The sequence below is a fragment of the Rutilus rutilus genome (assembly GCF_951802725.1).
Source record: "Rutilus rutilus genome assembly, chromosome: 16".
NCBI lineage: Eukaryota > Metazoa > Chordata > Actinopteri > Cypriniformes > Leuciscidae > Rutilus > Rutilus rutilus.
Window position 1 is genome coordinate 1092712 of NC_140224.1, and position 22062 is coordinate 1114773.

A 22062-nucleotide genomic window follows, 5' to 3' on the forward strand; every position below is an offset into this window, starting at 1 on the left:
AAAACAACACAAAATTGTTTTGTTTTCCCTTTGAATGAAGTTGATTTTTCTGACTCCGTGTCATATTTGTTCTTGTTTTAAGCACAAACAAATGATTTTTTTCATAAAACAAGGCTTCATATCTTCAGTAATGTTGCTTCTTCTGCAGTATTTAAGAATGTTTAGATGTTTGTGCTGGAAAACAAGACAGAAGCACTGAGGAAGAACATGATCATTTGCAGTGTTTTCTGCCACATCGGCTGCTGTAGATTTTCTGCTCTGTATTAAGAAGTCATTCCCGAATCGATCCCGAGGGTGTGTATCTGTTCTAATGAGACACAAATCACATTGCTGAGTGCCTTAGTTTGTGCGATTGATCCCTGTTCTTTAACCGTAGCATGCTAAAGTCCTGGAAATGTTTATTTTATATAGCCAGTTTGATCATCAGCAGATAATGATAATCTCAATGCAAATCAAATTATGTAAGGATTACCATTTCGTTTAGCTTTATATTGTTAAATGAAACATCAAGAGAATTGTTTTGTTTTTAAATATTGACAAAGCATTAATCATTCTGCATTCAGTCCAATGTATGCGTGTCACTGTGAAGAGAGAAGAAATTGGTTGAATTCTAGATAAACTCACAGATGTGAGTTTTCTGTGGGAAACTTGTGTTGTTCTGGGAAACATGATCCATGTGCTCACGTTACTTGAATCTGTACATTTGACCTCATTTAAATCCTTTAGAATAAATAATGCACCTCTTTATGAACTGAGTCTTTGCACTGCCAAAAACGAACTGTTTACATTTAATGTGCAATAATGAATGACACACAAACACTTTTTTACTGTAATGCACAAGCAGCATACTGTACTGTATTGTAGACTAATGGTGTTAAATTAAACGCATGTCAGATTGTTTATGTTTAATATTTGGTGAATAATTGCTGTCTTTGTTTGCTTGGTTATTTTTACTTCATTGGTTTTCTTTGACTTTATGTTGATGAAATGTACAGTATATTGAATTAAGTCTTTTACAAAAGCTGCCAGGCATAGAGTGATAACTACAATGACCAATGCATTATAATAAAAACAACATTTATAACCTGAAATGATCAGTTTATTTTCTGCATAGAAACACTTCATTGTTTTCGCCAGAGGGTGGCGCTGCAGACCAACACGCTCTGAACACACTGACGCTATAATGCACTGATAGAGGACAATGGGGGTTTTATGAAAGGCAGTTTCATCTCAAATGTACCCCTATTAACAATAATACTGTGGTTAATAGCCTACATAAATGCGTTTTAACTATAATTAATTTGACAACGTGTACAGTAACGAATCACTCGAATCCCCCTCCTTATTGTTATCTGATAATATCTGGAGCTTGTTAACCGTATCTGCACTATTTCTCTTTTCTTTCTTTTTTGTAATTATTCTGCTTATTGTAAAAAATAAACAAAAAAACATGTAGGCCTATATCAGTTGTTGTGTGTGTTAACCAATCGTAATGTGGCACAGCAAGCTCAAATTTCATTGGACAATGTGAAATGGCGCGGTAAATTGAAATTCATAAATCGTTTGAAAACTACTCAGGATAAATGCATGAACGAAAAATAATAAATACATATCGGTCTTTACAGTCGGAATGGAGAGATGAAATTGCATGTGTGGAACAGTCTGGACATGCGGTTTGTCTCAGATTGTTTTATAATCGTGTCACTTAAATTATTGGATGTGATTGGAAACAAGAAGCGCATTAATGGTGAGTAAAACGTTAGTCTGAGTTAAATTTATTATTATTTGTGTCCAACTCATTGGTTTACCGTTTGATGAAACTATCATAGTTGGTTAAATGAAGTCAAGTACAGTCCACCTACAGGCTTATAAGGTGAAGAGTGTGAGTGTGTGTGTGTAATAAGAAGATTTATTTTTATTTTTTTATAATAACTTGTGTATTTATACATTCGAGCCTCATATAACTCACATGCAGCATTAATATAGGCTACATCTGAAAAGTTTGGGGTCAGTGAGATTTTTCTTTTGAAACTTTCTATTTGTCAAAGAATCCTAAAAAAATAAAATGTATCACTGTTTCCACACAAATCTGCAGCAGAACATCTGTTTTCAACACTGATAATAATCATAAATGTTTCTTGATCATCAAATCCTCATATTAGAGTGATGTGTGAAGGATCATGTGACACTGAAGACTGGAGTAATGATGCTGAACATTCAGCTTTGATCACAGGAATAAATTACACTTTACTGTATATTCACATAGAGAACAGTGATTTACATTGGAATAATATTTCACTATTTTACTGTTTTTTGATCAAATAAATGCAGCTTTGGTGAGCAGAAGAGACTTCTTAACTATTCCAAACTTTTGACCAGTTCTGTATCTTTTGCTCGTCTGGAAATAAATTTGAGCTAATAGCACAATGAAGGTATTTTCTTGTCATGATACAATGAGTAATTTTATTTAAGATACCGTATATCAACAAAGAATCATAGACAGATGGTAAAGAAATATATAATTTTTGCATTAACATATCTTAAAACGAATCCAATTGTGATTAAACAGAACAAAAACAAGTACACAGGAACTTAAAATACTTTATTTGCTGTCTAGTGGGCTGCATTTCAGACTAGTGCAAATTCATGCATGCAGAGGGAAAACTCAAAAGGACTGGCCTCATCTGCATATCGTCTACATTTGAACCAATCACAGCAGACGGTCGAAACCATGTGATAAAGACCAGCCTTTACACAGGTGTGCTACAATGTCTCTCTCTGTTCAGTGTAAATACAATGACAAATGATGTCTAATGCTACAGTTTACGACTCTCTTTGAAACCCAGACAGCAACATAGTGTCGGCCCAGATACGGGCCACATCTGGTACATGTGGATTCAAAATTGAATTAAAATTGAAATTAAACTTTTCTGTCACGAGGCCAATTTGGCGACTAAATTAAGTTACCGGCCATTCAGAACTTCTGCTAGCCAAAAAAAAAAGAGAAATGAACCAAATTAAATACGTAACAGCTTATATTATTTTAAATATATATATTATAAAAATTTGGATTTCATACATTAATTTCTTATTCAAACAAATCCTGTCATCCAGCCATCTCCTCCATTCCTCTTTCATCCTCATTCAATCATTTCATCCTCTTTCATTTCAGTCCCACAAAAATGTGTTTAGGTGGCTAGATCAATACAGTACGAAGAACATCAAAAAATGTAGGATGTTGGAAAAAAACGTCTTTTCTGTTAATCAAATGCTTTTTAATCTTCGCTATTGCATTAATGCAAATGAACAAGCATGCCGTTATTTGTTGCGTAGTGACGTGTGTGTTCACGTAAGCCAGATATGAGCAGATTCTGCGCAATACACTGTATTTAATATATCATGACGACTCACGAGTATTTACGCTAAATCTGCACAGATTTGGCTTTTACACAAACTTCCCAAGCAAACATAATAAGCAACAGTGATTTGACAGCGTTACCCAGCACAAACCTTTCAAACCTTGAACACGTACCAAATGCGTGCCGGATCTGGGCCGACACTGTGTTGCTGTCTGGGTATAAACGATCGATCAAACATGATTGAAGCTGCTGTTTGACTGGGCAACATAAAAAAAGACATCAAAATGAGCTGAAAAGTGCCACTTAAACCAATGATGTAAAGTCAGTGCTATCAGCTCTCTCAGACTGAGCCAGTGTTCTGACCCGAAGTGCTCATGCCTGGCAGACGCATTGATTTGAACAGCGATGGAGCCATTGACAAACCTAAGATATCGGGTTTCGAGCACTGCACTTTTTACGGTTAAAACTTCTTGATACGGCCCAGATCCGGGCCACATCTGGCACATGTGGATTCAATGCGTGCCGGGTCTGGGCCGACACTCTGGTTATGAACCATCGATCAAACATGATTGAAGCTGCTGTTTGACTGAGCAACATTAAAAACAGGGGCTTTCGCACCGGGTAGTTCTAGGCACTCGCCACCAGGGTGATTCCCAGAGAACAGTTTTCCTGGTTGCGTTCGCACCGCCAGTAGGAACTCTGAAGTGACGTAAGACACGCTTGTTGTTGTGACTTATTTTGAACGTCAGAGCCTGAGCTCACAGCGCTCGCATTCTCCGTGTTCATTAGTTTACGATCTGTCTAACACGTTATCAGATAGAACTATTATACATGGAAAGTAGACGGTAATGATGACGCATTAGCGTATGACGTGTGTTGATGTCCAGTGTTGCTGAGCAGAAATACATAATCATGTTTCTCTTGGTCTCCTCAAAGTTGCGTTGGGTTTTCTCCTCAGCCTAAAGGTTAAGAAGCACATCTATCACTGTTTTACATGTTCGTAGAGTTAGTTTGTGGAGTAAATATATAGGCTATAATCTGTGTGTTTACACGGTGAACGTGATTTCACCAAGTACCACATGTTCCTGGATCAACATCTTTGTTGATCCTGGAACAACTTTCCAATCAACCAATCAGATTTGAGGGACACGTTTACAGTTTATGCCAAGTTTAGGCTCAGACCCAGGGTGAGGTGCTTCAACATCAGTGTTATTCACCTCTCATGTCCCTCTGATTTTAGGAAAAAGTTATGGGTAGGGTTAGGTTTAGGGATAGGGATAGGGATAGGGTAAGGACTACATTTTGGGACAGCAATGTTATTCCAGCATGTTATTCCAATGTTATGCCAACATGTCTTACTTGGCAAAATCACGGTGACCGTGTTTACACAGCTTTTTTTTAAATGGCGTGTGCTGGTGTTTCGCGTGCGTTCGGCCAATCATTGCACACTAACGTCACTGTAGTTCCTATAGTGCTGGTTTAGACCGACTCTGAAGGAGGAGTAAATTAGTTCCTCCAAAAGGAGATCCTAGAACTAAAATCGTTTCCTAATTCCTGCGCCAAAATCCGGGAACTTCCGCCAATACTTCTAGGAACTATGAAAAGGTTCCTCCGGTGCGAAAGCCCCGATGAACATCAAAATGGCAAGAGCTGAGAAGTGCTTCTTAAACCAATGATGTAAGGTCATCAGCTCTCTCAGACTGAGCCAGTGTTCTGACCCGAAGTGCTCAGGCCTGGCAGACGCATTGATCTGAACAGCGATGGAGCCATCGACAAACAGATATCGTGTTTCAATGCACGTCTTACAGTTTAATCTTGCTCAACACTGACCACGAAAGTTCATTGCCATCCGAAGTCCATCCCCGCCATTTGGTAGAACCTCAGGTTGTGTGGCTGGTAGAATTCCCTCAGTTTCTGAATGACCTCCGGGTGGATTTTAGGATGCGTTCTGCCTTTGGTTTTGCCCAGACAGTGAGGTTTGCTGCTGCCTTCTGGCTTTTTGAGGCAAGGGAAGCCCTTGGTCTTGTTGAAGTAGAAGTGTTTGTCCGTGATGATCCTCTGCAGGCCGAGGAAGTCTTGCACACGACCCAACTCGCCCGCCGGGTCGCTGATCAGTCTCTCTCCGTGGACGAAGTGTATCTGCGCGAGCGGGAAGTATGCTAGCCATCGCTCCAGGTGTGTGGCGTACAGGCCGATGTACAGCGGGCTCCAGAGCGAGTCGATCTGACCCGCCGACCGGTTCTTAAACGTCAGGCTCTCGAAGCTGGGGATGTCTGGGGTCTTTGAGATGATCTGGGTGTAGTCGGAGATTGCGCGGGTGATCGGGTCTCGCACCACCACGATTAGCTTGATGTCGCGCGACATGGCGTGGATGCGGCCCGGCGTCTCGGCGGTGACGAAGTATCTGGGCGTCTTCTCCATCACGATTTGCCCGTTGAGGGCTTTGGGCATCATGCTCCTGAAACACAAGACGAACAGCAGGGGCACTTGATTATAGAGCTGCACGATTAATCGTTAAATTAAATATTGTTAAATCGATTCAAACACCCACTAAATGACAGTGATTCGGTTCTTGTCTATTAAAGCTTTGACAAGTACGATCGCAGTGAACATTCAGATCTGCGTTCTGAGCCAGAGAGCCGTTGTCATGTATCGGTATGAAACCGCTTCACTAACAGTCTTTTCATCCACACAGTTTCATTATTTCTGTGTTACAATAATAGTTCAGATATAAACACTGATGTCTACGCCAGTTATCAAAATAGAGTAAATCCGCTTTTGAAAGCAACTTGACGCTTCAAATTAAGATTGTATCAATTGCATCGTTACACCAGTAGGTGGAGACAAGTGACTGTTAAAAATGTACGTCACTGAATCATTCATTCAAGAGATTCGTTCAAAAACACTGATTCATCCAGTAATGAAACAAGTATTTATGAGTGAGTCATTGAATCATTCACTCAATCAGATTTCAAAAAAATTATTAAATCAAATCAAATAAATATTTCTTTAAATAGACTTCAGCAACTAACATTTTGTCAGAACCTCTAGTAAATTGAATGTTATTTTGTTTAGTAGTCCGGGAGAATCGTTATCTTTATTTTAAATCGTGATTCTCAGCTCAGGCAGAATCGTGAGGCTCTACTTGTTTACTTCATCACAGATATTGTCACTTGATTTAAGTACAACAACCTCTGCAAGATTACACAAAATTATACTTTTATTAAAGATACTTTCTAAATATCTTATTCAGTGTTGCTTCTCAAGTAAATTTATCTTATTTAAGGATTTTAAATAAATATTTTTACCGAAAAGACAAGATATTCATTAAGAATGGGATTTTTTAAATGTGTATCAAACAGGCTATATATATATATATATATATGTTGCTACTTGAAATAAAATACACATTAACTGAAATAAAAAATAAAGAATTTACTTCATCTAGTTATCAAAATATTTCTTATTTTCATTTAGTTTAACATGATGTACTAAAATAACTAAAACTGAAATAAAATTGAATAAAAACAATATAGTTTTTTTTTAAGTCAAAAACATGCAACAAAATTACTAAAACTTTAAGTAAAGTTAAAATTAAAATTAAAAATTACAGAAGAAAAAACATTTTAAAAAACATAATAGTATCCAAATGATATTAAAATAATAATGGTATCAAATGTCTTACTATGATAAAATCTGATATGATCTGATATGCATTTTCTTCGTAGAATTCACCAATAAATTTGACAAAAATAAACTTCTGCTGCTCAAATCTACTTTAAAATCCGACAGATGTATAAAATGTCTTTTATGATCAAACATGGATTCTTATAATAGAATGAGAAAGAAAAAATAATATTTGTGGCACTGTATACAATGGAAAATCCTATTTCTAATCTAAACAGTGAAAATACCTAAAGAACACAGATGAATCATATATACGGTCATACTTTTGGATTTATTGGATTCATCTGTCAAAGTGGTCAAAGCTGCAGTCAAAAAGTCAAAACAGTTTTCTGTAAGATGTATGAATAGAAATATATAATATTATTATATATATTAAAATATATAATAAAAATTTCCAAGAGGAAGTTCCTCAATTATGCCATAACGGCGCCCTCTGTCTACTCGGACAACACGTTATTAGCGAGTGTTTCACTGCTGATTTTCCATCTGAATACATCCTATATTAAACAAATGTAGGAACTGTAATGACGACGAGTTAGGAAAGTCATCAAGTAAAGTAGACTCTCTTTCTTTGCCCACCAGCACGAGTCTGGCGTTTCCACAGATCTGCTGTGCTGAAGTATTGATCACACCTGAGCTAACGAGGACACATGCGTTCTGTCCTCGAGCAGAACGACTCTGATTGGCTGTAAATGAGAAGAGCAGTGGTTCCCAGAATGCATCAGTAATGCTGATTCTCCTGCAGATGTGCAGCCGGCATCAATCACGGGGAAACTAATGGCATGCATGCGTGTGTTTCCTTGCGTTGGCAGATGGGACTCGTTTGTTTTAAGTGGCTCGTCGGCCCACGGGTTTAATGGTCCACCTGCACCCCTGCCTTTACAACACCACCACATCTAATGTGTGTTTAAGAGACGACAAAGGTGTAACCAAGGTTATTTCCGTAAACGCAAACTGAAACTAAGACAGAAAAACATTTTCGTAAACTGAAATAAAATAGAAATTTCGACATTAATGAAAAACTAAAACGAAACGAAACTAACAACACTTACTGAAAAACTAACTGAAACAAAATAATAATTAGCAAAAATAATAATCGTTTTCGTAATTAATAAGCTCTAATCCTGTACCGGAAAATCACTTTTCTCCATTCCACTGTGCTATACTTTACACCGTGTCCTAACCAGACGTGATGCGATAAGATTCCAGCGACAAATAATTTGTCTGTCCACACTAGACGCGACGCGACTGCGAGATGCGTCAAAATCAATCAAAACCCACAGCCAATCAGAACAGCGTGTGGGCGGAGTCTCGCGGCGAGTGCGCGGCACCAGAGAGTAGTCTTGACGGCACTCGCAAGAAAATGTATCGTCTGTAAAAGTCGCTACATAATCAAATTCACAAATAGTACACCATTTAAACATTATTCAGATACATAGGCTGAGTTACTAAAACAATCTTTGTCAAATAATACACTTGTTTGTTCACAGTTTGAACGTTCTTGTTTCCATTTGTTTAATTTCAAGATCTGAGGTGAATTATCCATTGTTGCTTTTACAGCTTCAAAGCTGGAGCACTAAATGATATTCAAAGTCACATTACACGCTTTTAACATTAAATAAAGCACATAAACAGTTCCTGAGATTATCATCGCCACACTTTGTGTTTGTTGTTCCAGCGCGACGTCGCAGAAAAATAGAAACCGTTTCTAAAATAGAATCGTCGCGTGTCGCCGTCGCGGCTGGTTAGGACAAACTCTCTCATTAACAACATAGAAAACATACATTTTATCGCATGTCGCGGCGTCGTTATTTTTCAATGTATGACCGTTGCGCTCGAGTCTCGCGTCTTCTGCAGCGTCATGTGATATGACACGACGCTCTAAAAACGCGGCACTCAAGTTAAAATAAGTTAAACTTTTAAAAGACGCGTATCGAGACCTTCGGAATCCCCATTCCACTGCCCAAAGCAAAACCGCTTTCTGTGTGAACCAGCCCTAACAAGCAGAATGGCCAAATAAATATTTCCATCATGTCTAGACTTTATGCAAATACAGCTGTACGTTAATTCCAGGTGAGATAACCGTCTCATGTGAAACTAAACCACACGTATTAGACAAGATCCCACACTGAGCAGAAAACGGAAACAACACATAGCATGTCTAGAGCCCAGAAATAGACGTATATTTGTCAGAGTAGAAGTAGGCTATATTAAATGTCTGGTCTGAAGAACATTTGAATATGAGTAACTCTTGAGTAGCCTATATGATTTTAAACAATGCAATAGACAAAAAGCATAAATGGATCAATACAAGAGTAATGTTTGAAAGGATTAACCATAGAAATAACTATAGCTGCATGATATTGAAGGAAAGTGCGATATGCGATAACTCATTAAATAATGCGATATTCGATATGCGATGCGATAATGCTTAAAGTGTGTAAATTATCTTTAAAATATATTCAAAATTATATAACCTACATACGTTTCACATTCTTTTTGTGACAAGAAAACATCCCTACAGCTTCTGCCAGTGAACATCAGTGTTTTTACTGTTTTACTGTATATCAGAAGTTCAGGTTTATACTCGGGGTTCAGGGGTTCAGGTTATCCTACATTAGGGTTATTCAACAACAGAAACTGAATAATCAAAATGTAAAAAATAAAACACTGCTTAGTTTTCACTGTATGAATTAAATATATCCTGATTCTTATTAAAGCTACAAAAGTTATTCAGCCGAGAGCAGTGAGTGATGTACTCTTTGTCTTTTGTGGTGGTGGCGCAATGGATTAGACACATGCCTTTGGTGTGAGAGACCCGGGTTCGAATCCACTGTGAGACACCAATGTGTCCCTGAGCAAGACACTTAACCCCTAGTTGCTCCAGAGGTGTGCGACCTCTGACATATATAGCAATTGTAAGTCGCTTTGAATAAAAGCGTCAGCTAAATGAATAAATGTAAATGTAAATGTTCATGACTCCAGTTATTGCAAGCGTTGAGATATGCATATCACGATATATACATTTGCGATATTTCGATAATTTCTATATATTGTGCAGCCCTAGGAATAACCTTAAAGAATAATCATACCTTGTTCTTTTTCTTATACACCACGTTTAACAATATTTAATTTGTTATATTATTATATAATTTTTACTTTTTAGTTGCATTTGTTTGGTTCTTTGTTCATCCTCAAACGATTATTTTATTTGTATTATTAAGAGGTTTGCACAAGAGTTAACTGTAAAGAGCAAACATTAAACTTTGCTGAAATTAAATGTCTTTAACTGGAAGTGTTCTGTTAACTCTGCTAAACTAAATAGAAATGTGTTCACAAAATAAAAACTAAACTAAAACTAACAGAACCATTAATAAAACTAACTAAAACTAAACTGAAATTTATAGGAAATTTGAAAATGATATTAAAATAAAAACTAATTTAAAAATGAAAACCTATAATAACCTTGGTCCAAACACATCCAGTGAAATAGATTCTAACAATACAAATGCAAAATTATTGCATTTAATATTCAACAATATTACTGATGTCCTGCACTGACAGCATTATATGAGAACTGAGCTGAGCTGGACGATGACATCACGGTTTCTCCAGAGCGGATATATATATAAATTAACTAAATTAATAACTTTTTTACAACAGAAATGAACCATCACTGAACTTACTTAAGCTGGACTGACGCTATTTTCTTCTAGACACAATCTTTGTTGCATTATTCTCCTGTTATCTCTGTAAAGCTGCTCTGAAACACTCTGTGTTGTTAAAAGCGCTGTATAAATAAAGCTGACTTGACTAAATGCCAGAACAGAGCAGCAGTCAAAGTGAACAGTTCAGCTAAAACAAATGATATCTGTGATGTTGAATGAATCAGATTCCTCTGCTCTTTTATAATAAAAATGCTCAATGAATAAAAACATACTGCAACTTTTCAGAAATCAAAACCAGTTTTCTCATTAATGAAAAAAACACTAAACTACAAAAATGACTGTTAGAGCCATAACAATATTAATAATAAGTCTCCCTGTGGTGAAAATCCAGCTTTTAATGTTGTTTATGTGTCTATGTGGTGTTTTTAATCTGCTTTAAGTCAAACCATGTGTAAATTCATAAGTCGACACCATTGCTGAGTATTTCCTCCTTAAAACTGCAGTGAACCAAAGACAGTCTCAAACACACGCTTTGAAATCGCTGGTGTTTCTGACGTCACAAACTACCTTGTAACCAATCAGATCAACGTGTGATCGTCAACCAGTGGATCTCTGAGCTGAGTGAGTGAGTGGAGGCGGGGCTCATTTGCATATTCATAGAACCGCGCATACTAAATGAGGCAAGGGTCTCGAGTTACATTCAAGATATTTCAAGGAAATAAAAACGTTTAAATATGTAATATTGGTGATCAAAGATGAGTTTTAAGGGATCATGATTGAGGGGGACTTTAAAACTAAATCCACAAAATGATGGAACCCTTAAAAGCTTCTATGAACCTTTTCTTCTCAGAGTGAATCAGACTTGCTGATCAAGGACAGCATTTAAATGAATGATGCTCGTAGTTGTTACGAGTCTGTTTCCCGGTTTCGCCTGTTAGTTTCCATGGTTACTGATTGAATTGCACACCTGTTTCTAGTTTTGTTTATTATCATGTTCTGTGTGTTTAAGCCCTCAGTTTCCTCTGTCGTCTAGTTCGAGTGAGGTTGTTCTGCAAAGCTTTCTCCTTGTGTTCATTGTTTGGATGAATGATTAAAGACTGTTCTTGTTTGCTACTCTCTCAGTTTCTGCAACCACCCGTGACAGCAGCAATGGGCGACGAAAGCACGTGATAACAGAGAGCTGTCCGTCATGCGGTTCAGATGAAGTCACACTGAGGACAAGCCACATGATTCCTCTAGTGTGTGTGTTTGAGGAGACCGACCCGTATCGATACACCCGATGCCAATCCCACAGTCGGTGACTTCATCTGAGAGAGCACTTAGCCTAAAGACTTCCCTCGTTACCTCGGCCTATCATGGGGCCGGCGAGTCTATTAGTGCCGCCGTTAATTATTAATCGCTTCAAGTGATGTGAGCGGTTCGTACTCGCATGAGCCGCTGAGGTTTAGGCCTCCGGATAATGCCGAGATTTCTGTTAAACTTTTACAGGATACAGAGCAATGTGTTCAATAATACTGAATATGGCTCATTAATTTATTTTTTTATTGACTTATTTGGGAAGGAAAGAGTACAAATGCAAGTTATATAAAGATGTCAGGGTGACAAAACATCCTAATGACAAAAAAAAAATCATTAAAAGAATAAAATGCTTTGAAAGAAACCTTTTTAAAGTAGTTTGACACCTTTTATTATTATTTCATAGAGGGGAAATAAATCACCAAAACTGCACATTCAATATCTAAAAAACATGTAGTCCACAGGAAATTATGTGTCAAGTATTAACATTTCTGAAATTTGACATTTTATGGCAAGGCAAGTTTAGTTCAGGTTGTAAAATGTCAACATTTGATCAAACACAGTGATATTTATGAATTGATCATTTTATTTTTTATTTTTTTAAATATGTTTATAAATGCATTGTCTATAAATGCATCAATTAATATACATTTAATAATATAAATATATATAAATAAATAATATAAATATATATTATAGACTAATATTGCTTCATGCCTGAAGTTGGTATTTGACCAAGACTGAAAAATTGACAGAAATATTGAAATGCATGGAATTTTATCGATTTTTTTGTAAGTACTTAAACACATTTATCACTGTTGACACAGCAATAATTTGTTAAATAAAAATAAAAAAATAAAAAATAAACATATTTAATAAAATTTGGTCATTACATTAAAAGTACAATTTAATGAAGGCAATATTATATTTATGTTATAAATCCTTTAATGCAAAACAGAAATGTGTGTGTGTGTGTGTGTGTGTGTGTGTGTGTAAATAATATAAATATAAGCTTGTCTTTACATTTCTGAAAATAAAAATGTAAGGAGCAACACCAACATTCATTTTAATTAAAAAAAATATATTTAAGACCATAAAAACCAAAATTATTAGAAAAGGTTTTATTTCTGAAAATGTTTTACACGTTTCTTTATGGTGGACACTAGTGTTTGTGTCATTGCCCTAAAGACAGTGCCGTTTAAATCTAAGTTTTCTGACACTACATCTGCTTTCACTTAACTGAGAGGAAAGAACAAAGCAGTTTAATTCAGATCGGCTTGTTCTTCAGTTTACATTGAACAGCCAATACATGTTTTCTTATGAGAATTAGCGTAAAGCTCGTAAAGGCAGATTCAGGACAGGCCAGTCTTTGTTTGTAAATGTTCAGAGGATATAAAGATCAGTGTAAGTGATATGGATTGTGTGTGAGCTTTGAAGCGCACCGCAGGTCTCCTCTAATTGAGCAGCGTTTGGCCAGAGACTCGCTGAATAAACCCAGCGCTGCCGTGTGTATTGATCATGATGGGGGTGGTAATGTGTGTGTGTGTGTGTGTGTGTGCGTCTCAGCTGGTGTGGGCGGCAGGTGGAGTGTGTAGATGGGCTCATCAGCGGCTCGCTCCACACACACACACACAGATGTGAGGCAATTACGCGTCTTCTGTCCAGATACAGCAATGATGTGATGAGAGTTTTCTCATTCCAGTGAAGCCGTTAATGAGATGATAAAGCCTTCGTTTTTCATTTTTATAAACGCTGACTTACACATAAACACCTCTCACACACCTGGACGCTCGAGGACATGCTAGTGTGTGTCTATAATACAGTATATATATATAATATATATACCACAAAAATAAGAACCAGCAAGACTTCTTGATTGATAATAATCATAAATTCATCAAATAATCATATTAAAATGATTTCTGAAGGATCATGTGACACTGAAGACTCTATACTATATATATATATGTATAAACATTTTTTACATGCCTGAAGTTGGTTTTTGACCAATTTACAGAAATATTGAAATGCATGGAATTTTATGGACTGTCGATTTTTGTGTAAGTACTTAAAAACATTTTTCACTGTTGACACTGTAATAATTTGTTAAATAAAAATAAATAAATAAATAAACATATTTAATAGCTAAATTAAATTAAAAGTACAATTTAATGAAGGCAATTTTATATTTATGTTATAAATCCTGTAATGCAAAACAGAAGTGTGTGTGTGTGTGTGTGTGTGTGTGTGTGTGTGTGTGTGTGTGTGTGTGTGTGTGTGTGTGTGTGTGTGTGTGTGTGTGTGTGTGTGTTTGGGCCCAACCATCCGTCTCTTTGCATACAGAGGCCATTAAAGAGCCAGTCAGTTGTGACTCTGTCCACTTCCCAGAAACATCCATCATCAGGGGCCGCAGACGGCAGATCCCGACACACACTCCCCGAGGGCCCTAATGAACCAGCAGTGGACCAGAGCCTTATGCTGATCTCAGAGCACTGGATACTGATGCCAACACACACACAACAGCCAGCGTACACACACATACACACACAACAGCCAGCGTACACACACATACACACACAACAGCCAGCGTACACACACATACACACACAACAGCCAGCGTACACACACATACACACACAACAGCCAGCGTACACACACATTCACACACAACAGCCAGCGTAAACACACATACACACACAACAGCCAGCGTATACACACATACACACACAACAGCCAGCGTACACATACATACACACACAACAGCCAGCGTACACACACATACACACACAACAGCCAGCGTACACACACATACACACACAACAGCCAGCGTACACACACATACACACACAACAGCCAGCGTACACACACATAGACACACACACACATACACACAAGTTTCTCACCAGGCTTCTATACTTCTGTCATCGGCCGTCATTTCATTTCACACGCAATATTATATAATGGTAACACTTTACAATAAGGTTCATTAGGTAATGTATGAACTAACAATGCACAATAAATGCTCATTTGCAATACATGTAAATACATCATAAATCTACAGTATTTATTAATCTTTGTTAATGTTAGTTAATAATAATCCAGCTGTTCATTGTGTGTTCATGTTAGTTCACAGTGCATTAACTAATGTTCACTAATACAACCTTTGATTTTAATAACGTATTAGTAAATGTTGAAATTAATATGAACTAAGATTAATAAATGCTGTAAAAGTATTGTTCATTATTAGTTCATGTTAACTATGAACCTTAATGTAAAGTGTCACCTATATAATAACTGACTGACAGATGTGTATGTGAATGTGTATGTTTGAAAAGCATGTTTACAATATTAAAGCCTCTTATATGAACATCTTCATCCTGTTCTGATGAGTCTGTGCCCTTGTGAAGTAGATGCAGGACTCATATTGACAGAGCATTAATAATGAATGTCTCCTCTCGGGACGAGCCCATGGATCGCTATAAAGGCATGTCTCAGTTCTGCACTACAGAGACAGGAATGCTCACCAATGCAATTATGTTTTGGGCGTTTAAACACATGCATGTTAAAAAAGCAAACGCTCTCGCCAAAACCCAGGTTCGGCTTTGAATTTAAATGCCCATTTTAATGACATCTCCATTGAATTGCAAATGAGTTCTCATAATGTGATGACATCAGCGAACCGAATTACAGCGAGTGACGCGACATCATTCCCAAAGTTCCCTCCAGAAGGGAACACACACACTGCTTATTTTCCCGGATGTCTCCAGGAAATCGACCTCGTCATTTTAGGTTCGGCTCGCCGGTCCCTCCACTACTTCTGAATCAATATATTGATGTCTTTTTAGACCTCAATAACTGCAAATGTGTTTGAAAGCACGCAGAGATCTGTGATATTCCCCGGATCTATCCCGTGCACTCCCGAGGGAGGACTCACACCACATACAGCGCATCCGGACAGTATTCACAGCACTTCACTTTTCCCATATTTTGTTATGTTACAGCCTTATTCCAAAATGGATTAAATTCATTCCCTGATATAGACAATCAGCTGAGTTTACCACAGGAGAACTCCAATCCAGAGCAGAAACAAGGATGATCCGTGGAAACCGGATTCAATTTTGGAGCGTGATTGCGAAGGCTGTGAATACATTATTTATTTATTTTGAATAAATTTGCAAAGATTTCAAACAAACTTCTTTCACGCTGTCATTATGAGGTATTGTTTGTAGAATTTTGAGGAAAATAATGAATTTAATCCATTTTGGAATAAGGCTGTAACATGACAAAATGTGGGAAAAGTGAATACTTTCCAGATGCGCTGTATAAAGCAGGATTCCCACAGGTCCTTGAAATCCTCGGAAGTTTGTGAATCTGAAAAAAAGATAAAATCAAGTCCCTGGAAAGTTGTTGAGAGTAAACACACACACACACACACACACACACACAGATCCAGGCCCTTGAAAGTGCTTGAATTTATTTTGTGCAAGAAGTTTTCTGGAAAAAATTCCATATTATTCCCTCCGGTCCATGAATGTGTTATTGTGGCCTATGCGCACTAGCTTGCTTGATTTACGTTATTACGCGCATTTATGCATTAAGTGTTAACTAGTAAAAACTAGTTCTGATTTCTGAATCAATATATTGATGTTTTTTTAGACCTCAAAAAGAGCAAATGTGCGTTTCAAAGCTCTAATATTCCCCATCGACAGACAGATCTATCCCGTGCACTATTGAGGGAGACTCACACCAAATAGATTTCTTTAAAGCAGAGTGACAGTATTGGCATTTGAAACATGAACTCGGAGCCTCAGCAGAATAAAACCCTGTGCTAACTGTAACTGAACCTCGAGCGCACCGGTCTGATGCCAGCGTGAAGTGAAGGTCAGGCGTCGGCACCAATCAATCGCAGGAACACTGTGAGGACGATCTCTCAGCTCAGCCTTGCTCCTCAGCTCATCTGGGCTTTTGTGTTCTGTCAGATCTAGAACCCACGGACTACAGATTTAATCTACACTGTAAAAAATGATTATGATTTTAACAGTAAAAGACTGTAAAAATGCTACAGTGAAAAAATGATAATTGGTTTACAGAAAGTTTCCGTACTATATACGGTGAATAACTGTAATAGATCTAACTTTACATTTAATGTAATTTTACAGTAAATTTTGGCTGAAATAACCGTTTCTTCACAGTTTTTCTTAGTTTTTTTCTAATCCGTTATGTAAATTAGGTTTTTATGTGACATTAAATGTTAAATAAATGTTTATTGCATTTTTAACATGTCATGTGTGTCAGCATGATGGTGTTTAGTGTGTGTGTGAATGACACTGTGCAGCTTCTGTATATTAATATTAACTTTCTTGTGGAAAAGCTGCTTGTGATGAGCTTTGATTGATCATGTGACTCTCATCTCTACTGTGATTGGTGGTTGTCAGTGTATTACAATGGTACAAAACAGATATAACTACTTTAATAGGTCAGTAAATTAACATTATATCAGATAATGAAATACGTTTTTTTACAGTAAATTTAAGTTAAGTCTGTAAAACCTCAAATTTTGCTACCGTATTTTTTACAGTAAATTTCCGGCAACCACAAATGCCGTTTTGTTTGTTTTTTTACCGTAAATTTAACAGTTTTTTTTTTTTTACAGTGTGGTTTTCAGTAAGATCTGAACTGAGATTGTGAAACATGCATCCCACACCCCGCCCACCCCCCCACACACACAACAGATTTAATCTCCGCTTGATAACAAGATTAATGACCGGTCCATTCCATCAGACCTGCACACGTCAGGCTCCAGGACCTGTGTCTGGCTCTTATCTGTCGCTCCTCGGCCGTATGAAGTCCTGGAGATCATTATGCGTGGTGGAAAATGTGACTCGGGTTAAAGATCAATTGAAGGGTCTCGCAATAATGTCAAGTGGCCCGTCATGCTGCGAGTCCATCTGGTCTCTGTGGGACGACAGTCTGTCCGCTCGGGGGATTCGTGTGCCAATACTCGAACACAAAGGAATATCAACACAATACGCTCACACATGATCTCCGTAGAAGCGTTCATTACAAAAGCATTTTCAGGCTAATTAATGTGGACACTAAGAGAGCCGACTGTGAATTGACAAAACAATCAATCAGCGGTTTAAAGCGGAGTAATTGAGTTTTGTCAACTCTCTGAGAAGCGTGACAAACCATAAAATTGAGCGGTGAGACTTTATTGAGGATAAATCTCTTGTTGATCAAACACTCTATTATCTAGACAAACAAACGAATGAATAATTGACATGCGAGAACAAGGCCTCTGCAGACTAAAGTCCCAATCTGCCAAATTCATCTCGGAGAAAATTCTGACATATTTTTCAAAAGCAGCTCAAATTTAAACTATCAAGTGTTCTCGATATAACGCAACATCTGGCGACGGCTGCGGAGATGATTAACACCAGCCCCACTTCAGAGGATTGCAGTAGCCAGATGGCATTATTTCTCTCACTCCAACCTTTATGAATATTGTGTTATATTGATACCACGCCTCATCAAATAATGCACTTATGTTCATCAGAAACAGACTTGTGGGAGTGTGTTACAGTGATGAAACTCACACTTTAGGACAGAATCTGTTCATGCAAACTCCGGTGACGCTTTACAGTGTCTATATTCATACAAGGGAATGTTCTGCAACACAAGATATTTATCTGAAAAGAAATGTTGCATGGAAGTCGCATCATTGATTAGGAAAGTATAAGTGCACTGTAAATAAATTTGTGACTATTACAACAGTTGCTGTGCTTACATTGTAAGTTTTACTGTTGCAATTGCAATATTATGATTTCCAGTGCCCAAGAAACTGAACCCTCTGGAGCTCGTCTGTCATTTATGAACAAAAATGTTTACGTTTTTTTATTTTGTTCATTGTAATGGTACGAAACTTGGTAAAGGTTTTGGCACTTGCTATGGGAACACACAAAAAAATCATGGATATGATATGAAAAGGTTAAATGGTCCTGAAACTATAGTCACACTTGAGCTCCTCGCGGTCAGAAACGAGCGCATTGGAAATGAATGAGACGAGTTTCCTCTAGTGGAAGCGTTTGGTACTGCAGCCGAACAACATCTCACTGACAGATCATTTCTGGAGATATCAGGCTCAGATTTGGAACACAACTTGTTTAGATTTATGGCTTGGATTTTCTCAAAGTTTTAGAGTAAAAAAGTGTTTTGGAAAATATATATATCATTTAAAAATTGAAATGCATTTTTCATAACAATAAATGTACAATTTTATAACTTTTTTCAAGGTCAGTTTTTTTTAAACATTTTCCACTTCAGCCATAATCTGCCAAGCGTCTTCTTTATAAGAGATCAAACTTCAGTCTGTGATGCAAAGCATTCGAGATTTATGACCGTTTAAATTGGAAATGAAATTTTCAGGTCTTTGCTCAAAAAGTGAATAAATGGATTATAAATACTGCATAAATATAATTTAGTACCAGAAAATCCCCTAAAAATACCAAATATTGCATTTAAAAATATTATTTAACTAAAACATAGTACAATCATTTAATTAAAAAAAAGAATTAATTGTCCTTGACTGACACACGAACCGAGGGATAAGCTCCCAGCATGCAATGCATGAATTAATTATGCAGTTGAATGTTTTTTGGACTATGTGCAGTTTTATTTTGCTCTTGCCATTGTTGTCCTGGTAAAGGTTCTTTATTGCCATCAATGGTTCACTTACAGAACCTTTAACATCCATGGAATCTTTCCATTGCTTAAAAGCTTCTTTAAAGTGAAAAAAAATATATATATATTCTTTATATTATTAAAGAAGAAAAAAGTGGAAGGTTTTCTGGGAAACCAAAATAGTTCTTCTGTGGAATCTCTGAGAAAACTATTTTGGAAACTTTATTTTTAAGAGTGTAAACTGTAAATGATGACATAATGTTCATTTTTGGGTTCACTGTCCCTTTAAGAGTCGCCAAACTTTTCTTATTTTTCTTCTGTATTTTCTCCATGCATCACAGTGCAACCGTTCTATAACAGCTAATCACAACTAAATAAAAGCAACAACAACAAAAAAGGTATCCCACAATGCAACACAACATTGCTGTTTTTTTTTTCCCACAGAAAAATGGCCTGACCTGCTCTAAATGTACAGAAGTCCGAATTACATGCTTTATATTATTACAGCTTTACTCACTGCATGATCACAGTCAAACCAACATGTATTCAGACACCTTCAGCATTTCTCACATTATCAGTTTATTCGCTAAATCGCTATAGTTTAGAAAATGGTAATAAAATATGAGCAGAACTCAGTTGATATTTGACTGGTTTTGTCCGTCCTTCTGTTAGACTGTCTCACACATGAATTATGTAGAATATCTGTCAGCTGTTAAATTTAACTACACAATTAGATAATACCAGTTTAGCTCAACCAGTTCAGTCTGTGTGTAAAAAGAGCATTAGCAATTAAAGAAAACACACTTCAGCAAAACATGATCAGCTCAAAGTGTCCGAATCATTTTTATACATTTTTGAAGAATTTTGGGGTAGCCTATATAATATGTCACAGTTTACGTTATTCTGTTCTCCTCACTCACATAAATGAACTATAGTGTTCTGCACACACTAGTAAAAAAAAAAAAAAAGATGTCTGAATAATAATTGTTGGTTTGACTGTATAGTATCAAGGTCAAAGGTCATCATTACCTGTACCAGGTGAGTCCGCGCGCGTAGTGCCGGTCAAAGAAGTGCGGTTCCGATCCAAGCGCGCGCACGTCCGGATGGAGCCTCAGGAACTCCAGGAGCGCGCGCGTGCCTCCCTTCTTTACGCCAATAATGAGCGCGTGCGGGAGTCTCCGGGTCGAGCTGAGCTCTTCTCCCACACTTAACACGGTCTTATTATTATCCCATCCCATCGGGGAACTCTCCGTCGAGTCCAAGCAACAGCATCCCAGCAGAAGATACAGGACCGAGACGCACGCGACGCTGAGGGAGAACATGACGGCTAGTTTCTGCAAGAGTCTCCGCAGGTCCAGCGGCGCGTTGGTGAAAGTTGCCATCCCTCTCTGTGCACGGCCATTCTCCTCAGGACTTTATTCGCGTGACTTTGACGGCGTGAATTTGACGAATGACAGCAACGCGCGCGTCCCGTAGCGAAGACATAATCATCATCATTATCATCGCGCGTGCCGGTTCTCATTCCGTGAGTAAAAGTGCAGTGAAGAGTTGCATTGAGTCACAGAGACACTCGTATTATGTCCATGCTTAGGAGAAGACAAGAGACTGTAATATCCGTGCTGGAGCGCGTTGACGCGACTGTCCCGAAGCCGCTCGCGTTCATTCATGAAAGTGCGCGCGGAGCTTCAGCTGAGTTTGATTGGAGGGTGACGGATGGAGGCGGGGTTAAAGGGACGGTTCACCCAAAAATGAAAATTAGCCCATGATTTACTCTCCCTCATCCTAGGTGTATATGACATTCTTCTTCAGACGAACACAAAGAGTTATATTAAAAAATGTCCTGGCTCTTCCAAGCTTTATAATGGGAGTGAATCGCCATAAAAGTGCATCTATCCGTCATAAAAGTGCATGAGCTTTGAGTTATGAGTAAATTATGGGATTATTTTCATTTGGGGGTGATCTAACCCTTTAACGCTGCTCTGAGACATGAGATGAGCTGGAGCTGTTGGCATGGGGGGGAGATAAAGTCATGCATTGTTTTTTCATCATATGGCCACTGTGATGTGCATTAAAATGTGCTCTCCTTATAATAATAATAATAATAATAATAATTAAAGGCTTAAGACTTTCTTTTTTCAGCCAAACACACTCAGAGTTATATTAAATATCCTGGCTCTTCCCAGCTTTATAATGGCAGTGAATGTTCCCTGAGATTTTAAAGCCCAAAAGAGCACATCCATCATGACAGTAATCCATACGGGTTCATAAAGCCTTCTGAAGCGAAGATTAATATCCATATTTATAACTTTATAAACTATAATCGTTGGCTTCCGGTAACGGAACGCATGACCTCTGACCCCTGCGCTAGATGG

At 37.6% G+C, this 22062-nt stretch overlaps 1 protein-coding gene across 1 annotated transcript; it reads right to left on the reverse strand.

The window, feature by feature from the left end:
• Positions 1 to 3555: 3555 nt before the first annotated feature.
• Positions 3556 to 21403, reverse strand: hs3st3l (heparan sulfate (glucosamine) 3-O-sulfotransferase 3-like). Its single transcript, XM_084435073.1, has 2 exons — positions 20720 to 21403; positions 3556 to 5817 (listed from the first exon to the last, which is right to left on the reverse strand). The coding sequence occupies exons 1-2, from the start codon at positions 21070 to 21072 to the stop codon at positions 5199 to 5201; spliced, it is 972 nt and encodes a 323-aa protein (XP_084291199.1). The 5' UTR covers positions 21073 to 21403; the 3' UTR covers positions 3556 to 5198.
• Between the last annotated feature and the right edge of the window lie 659 nt (positions 21404 to 22062).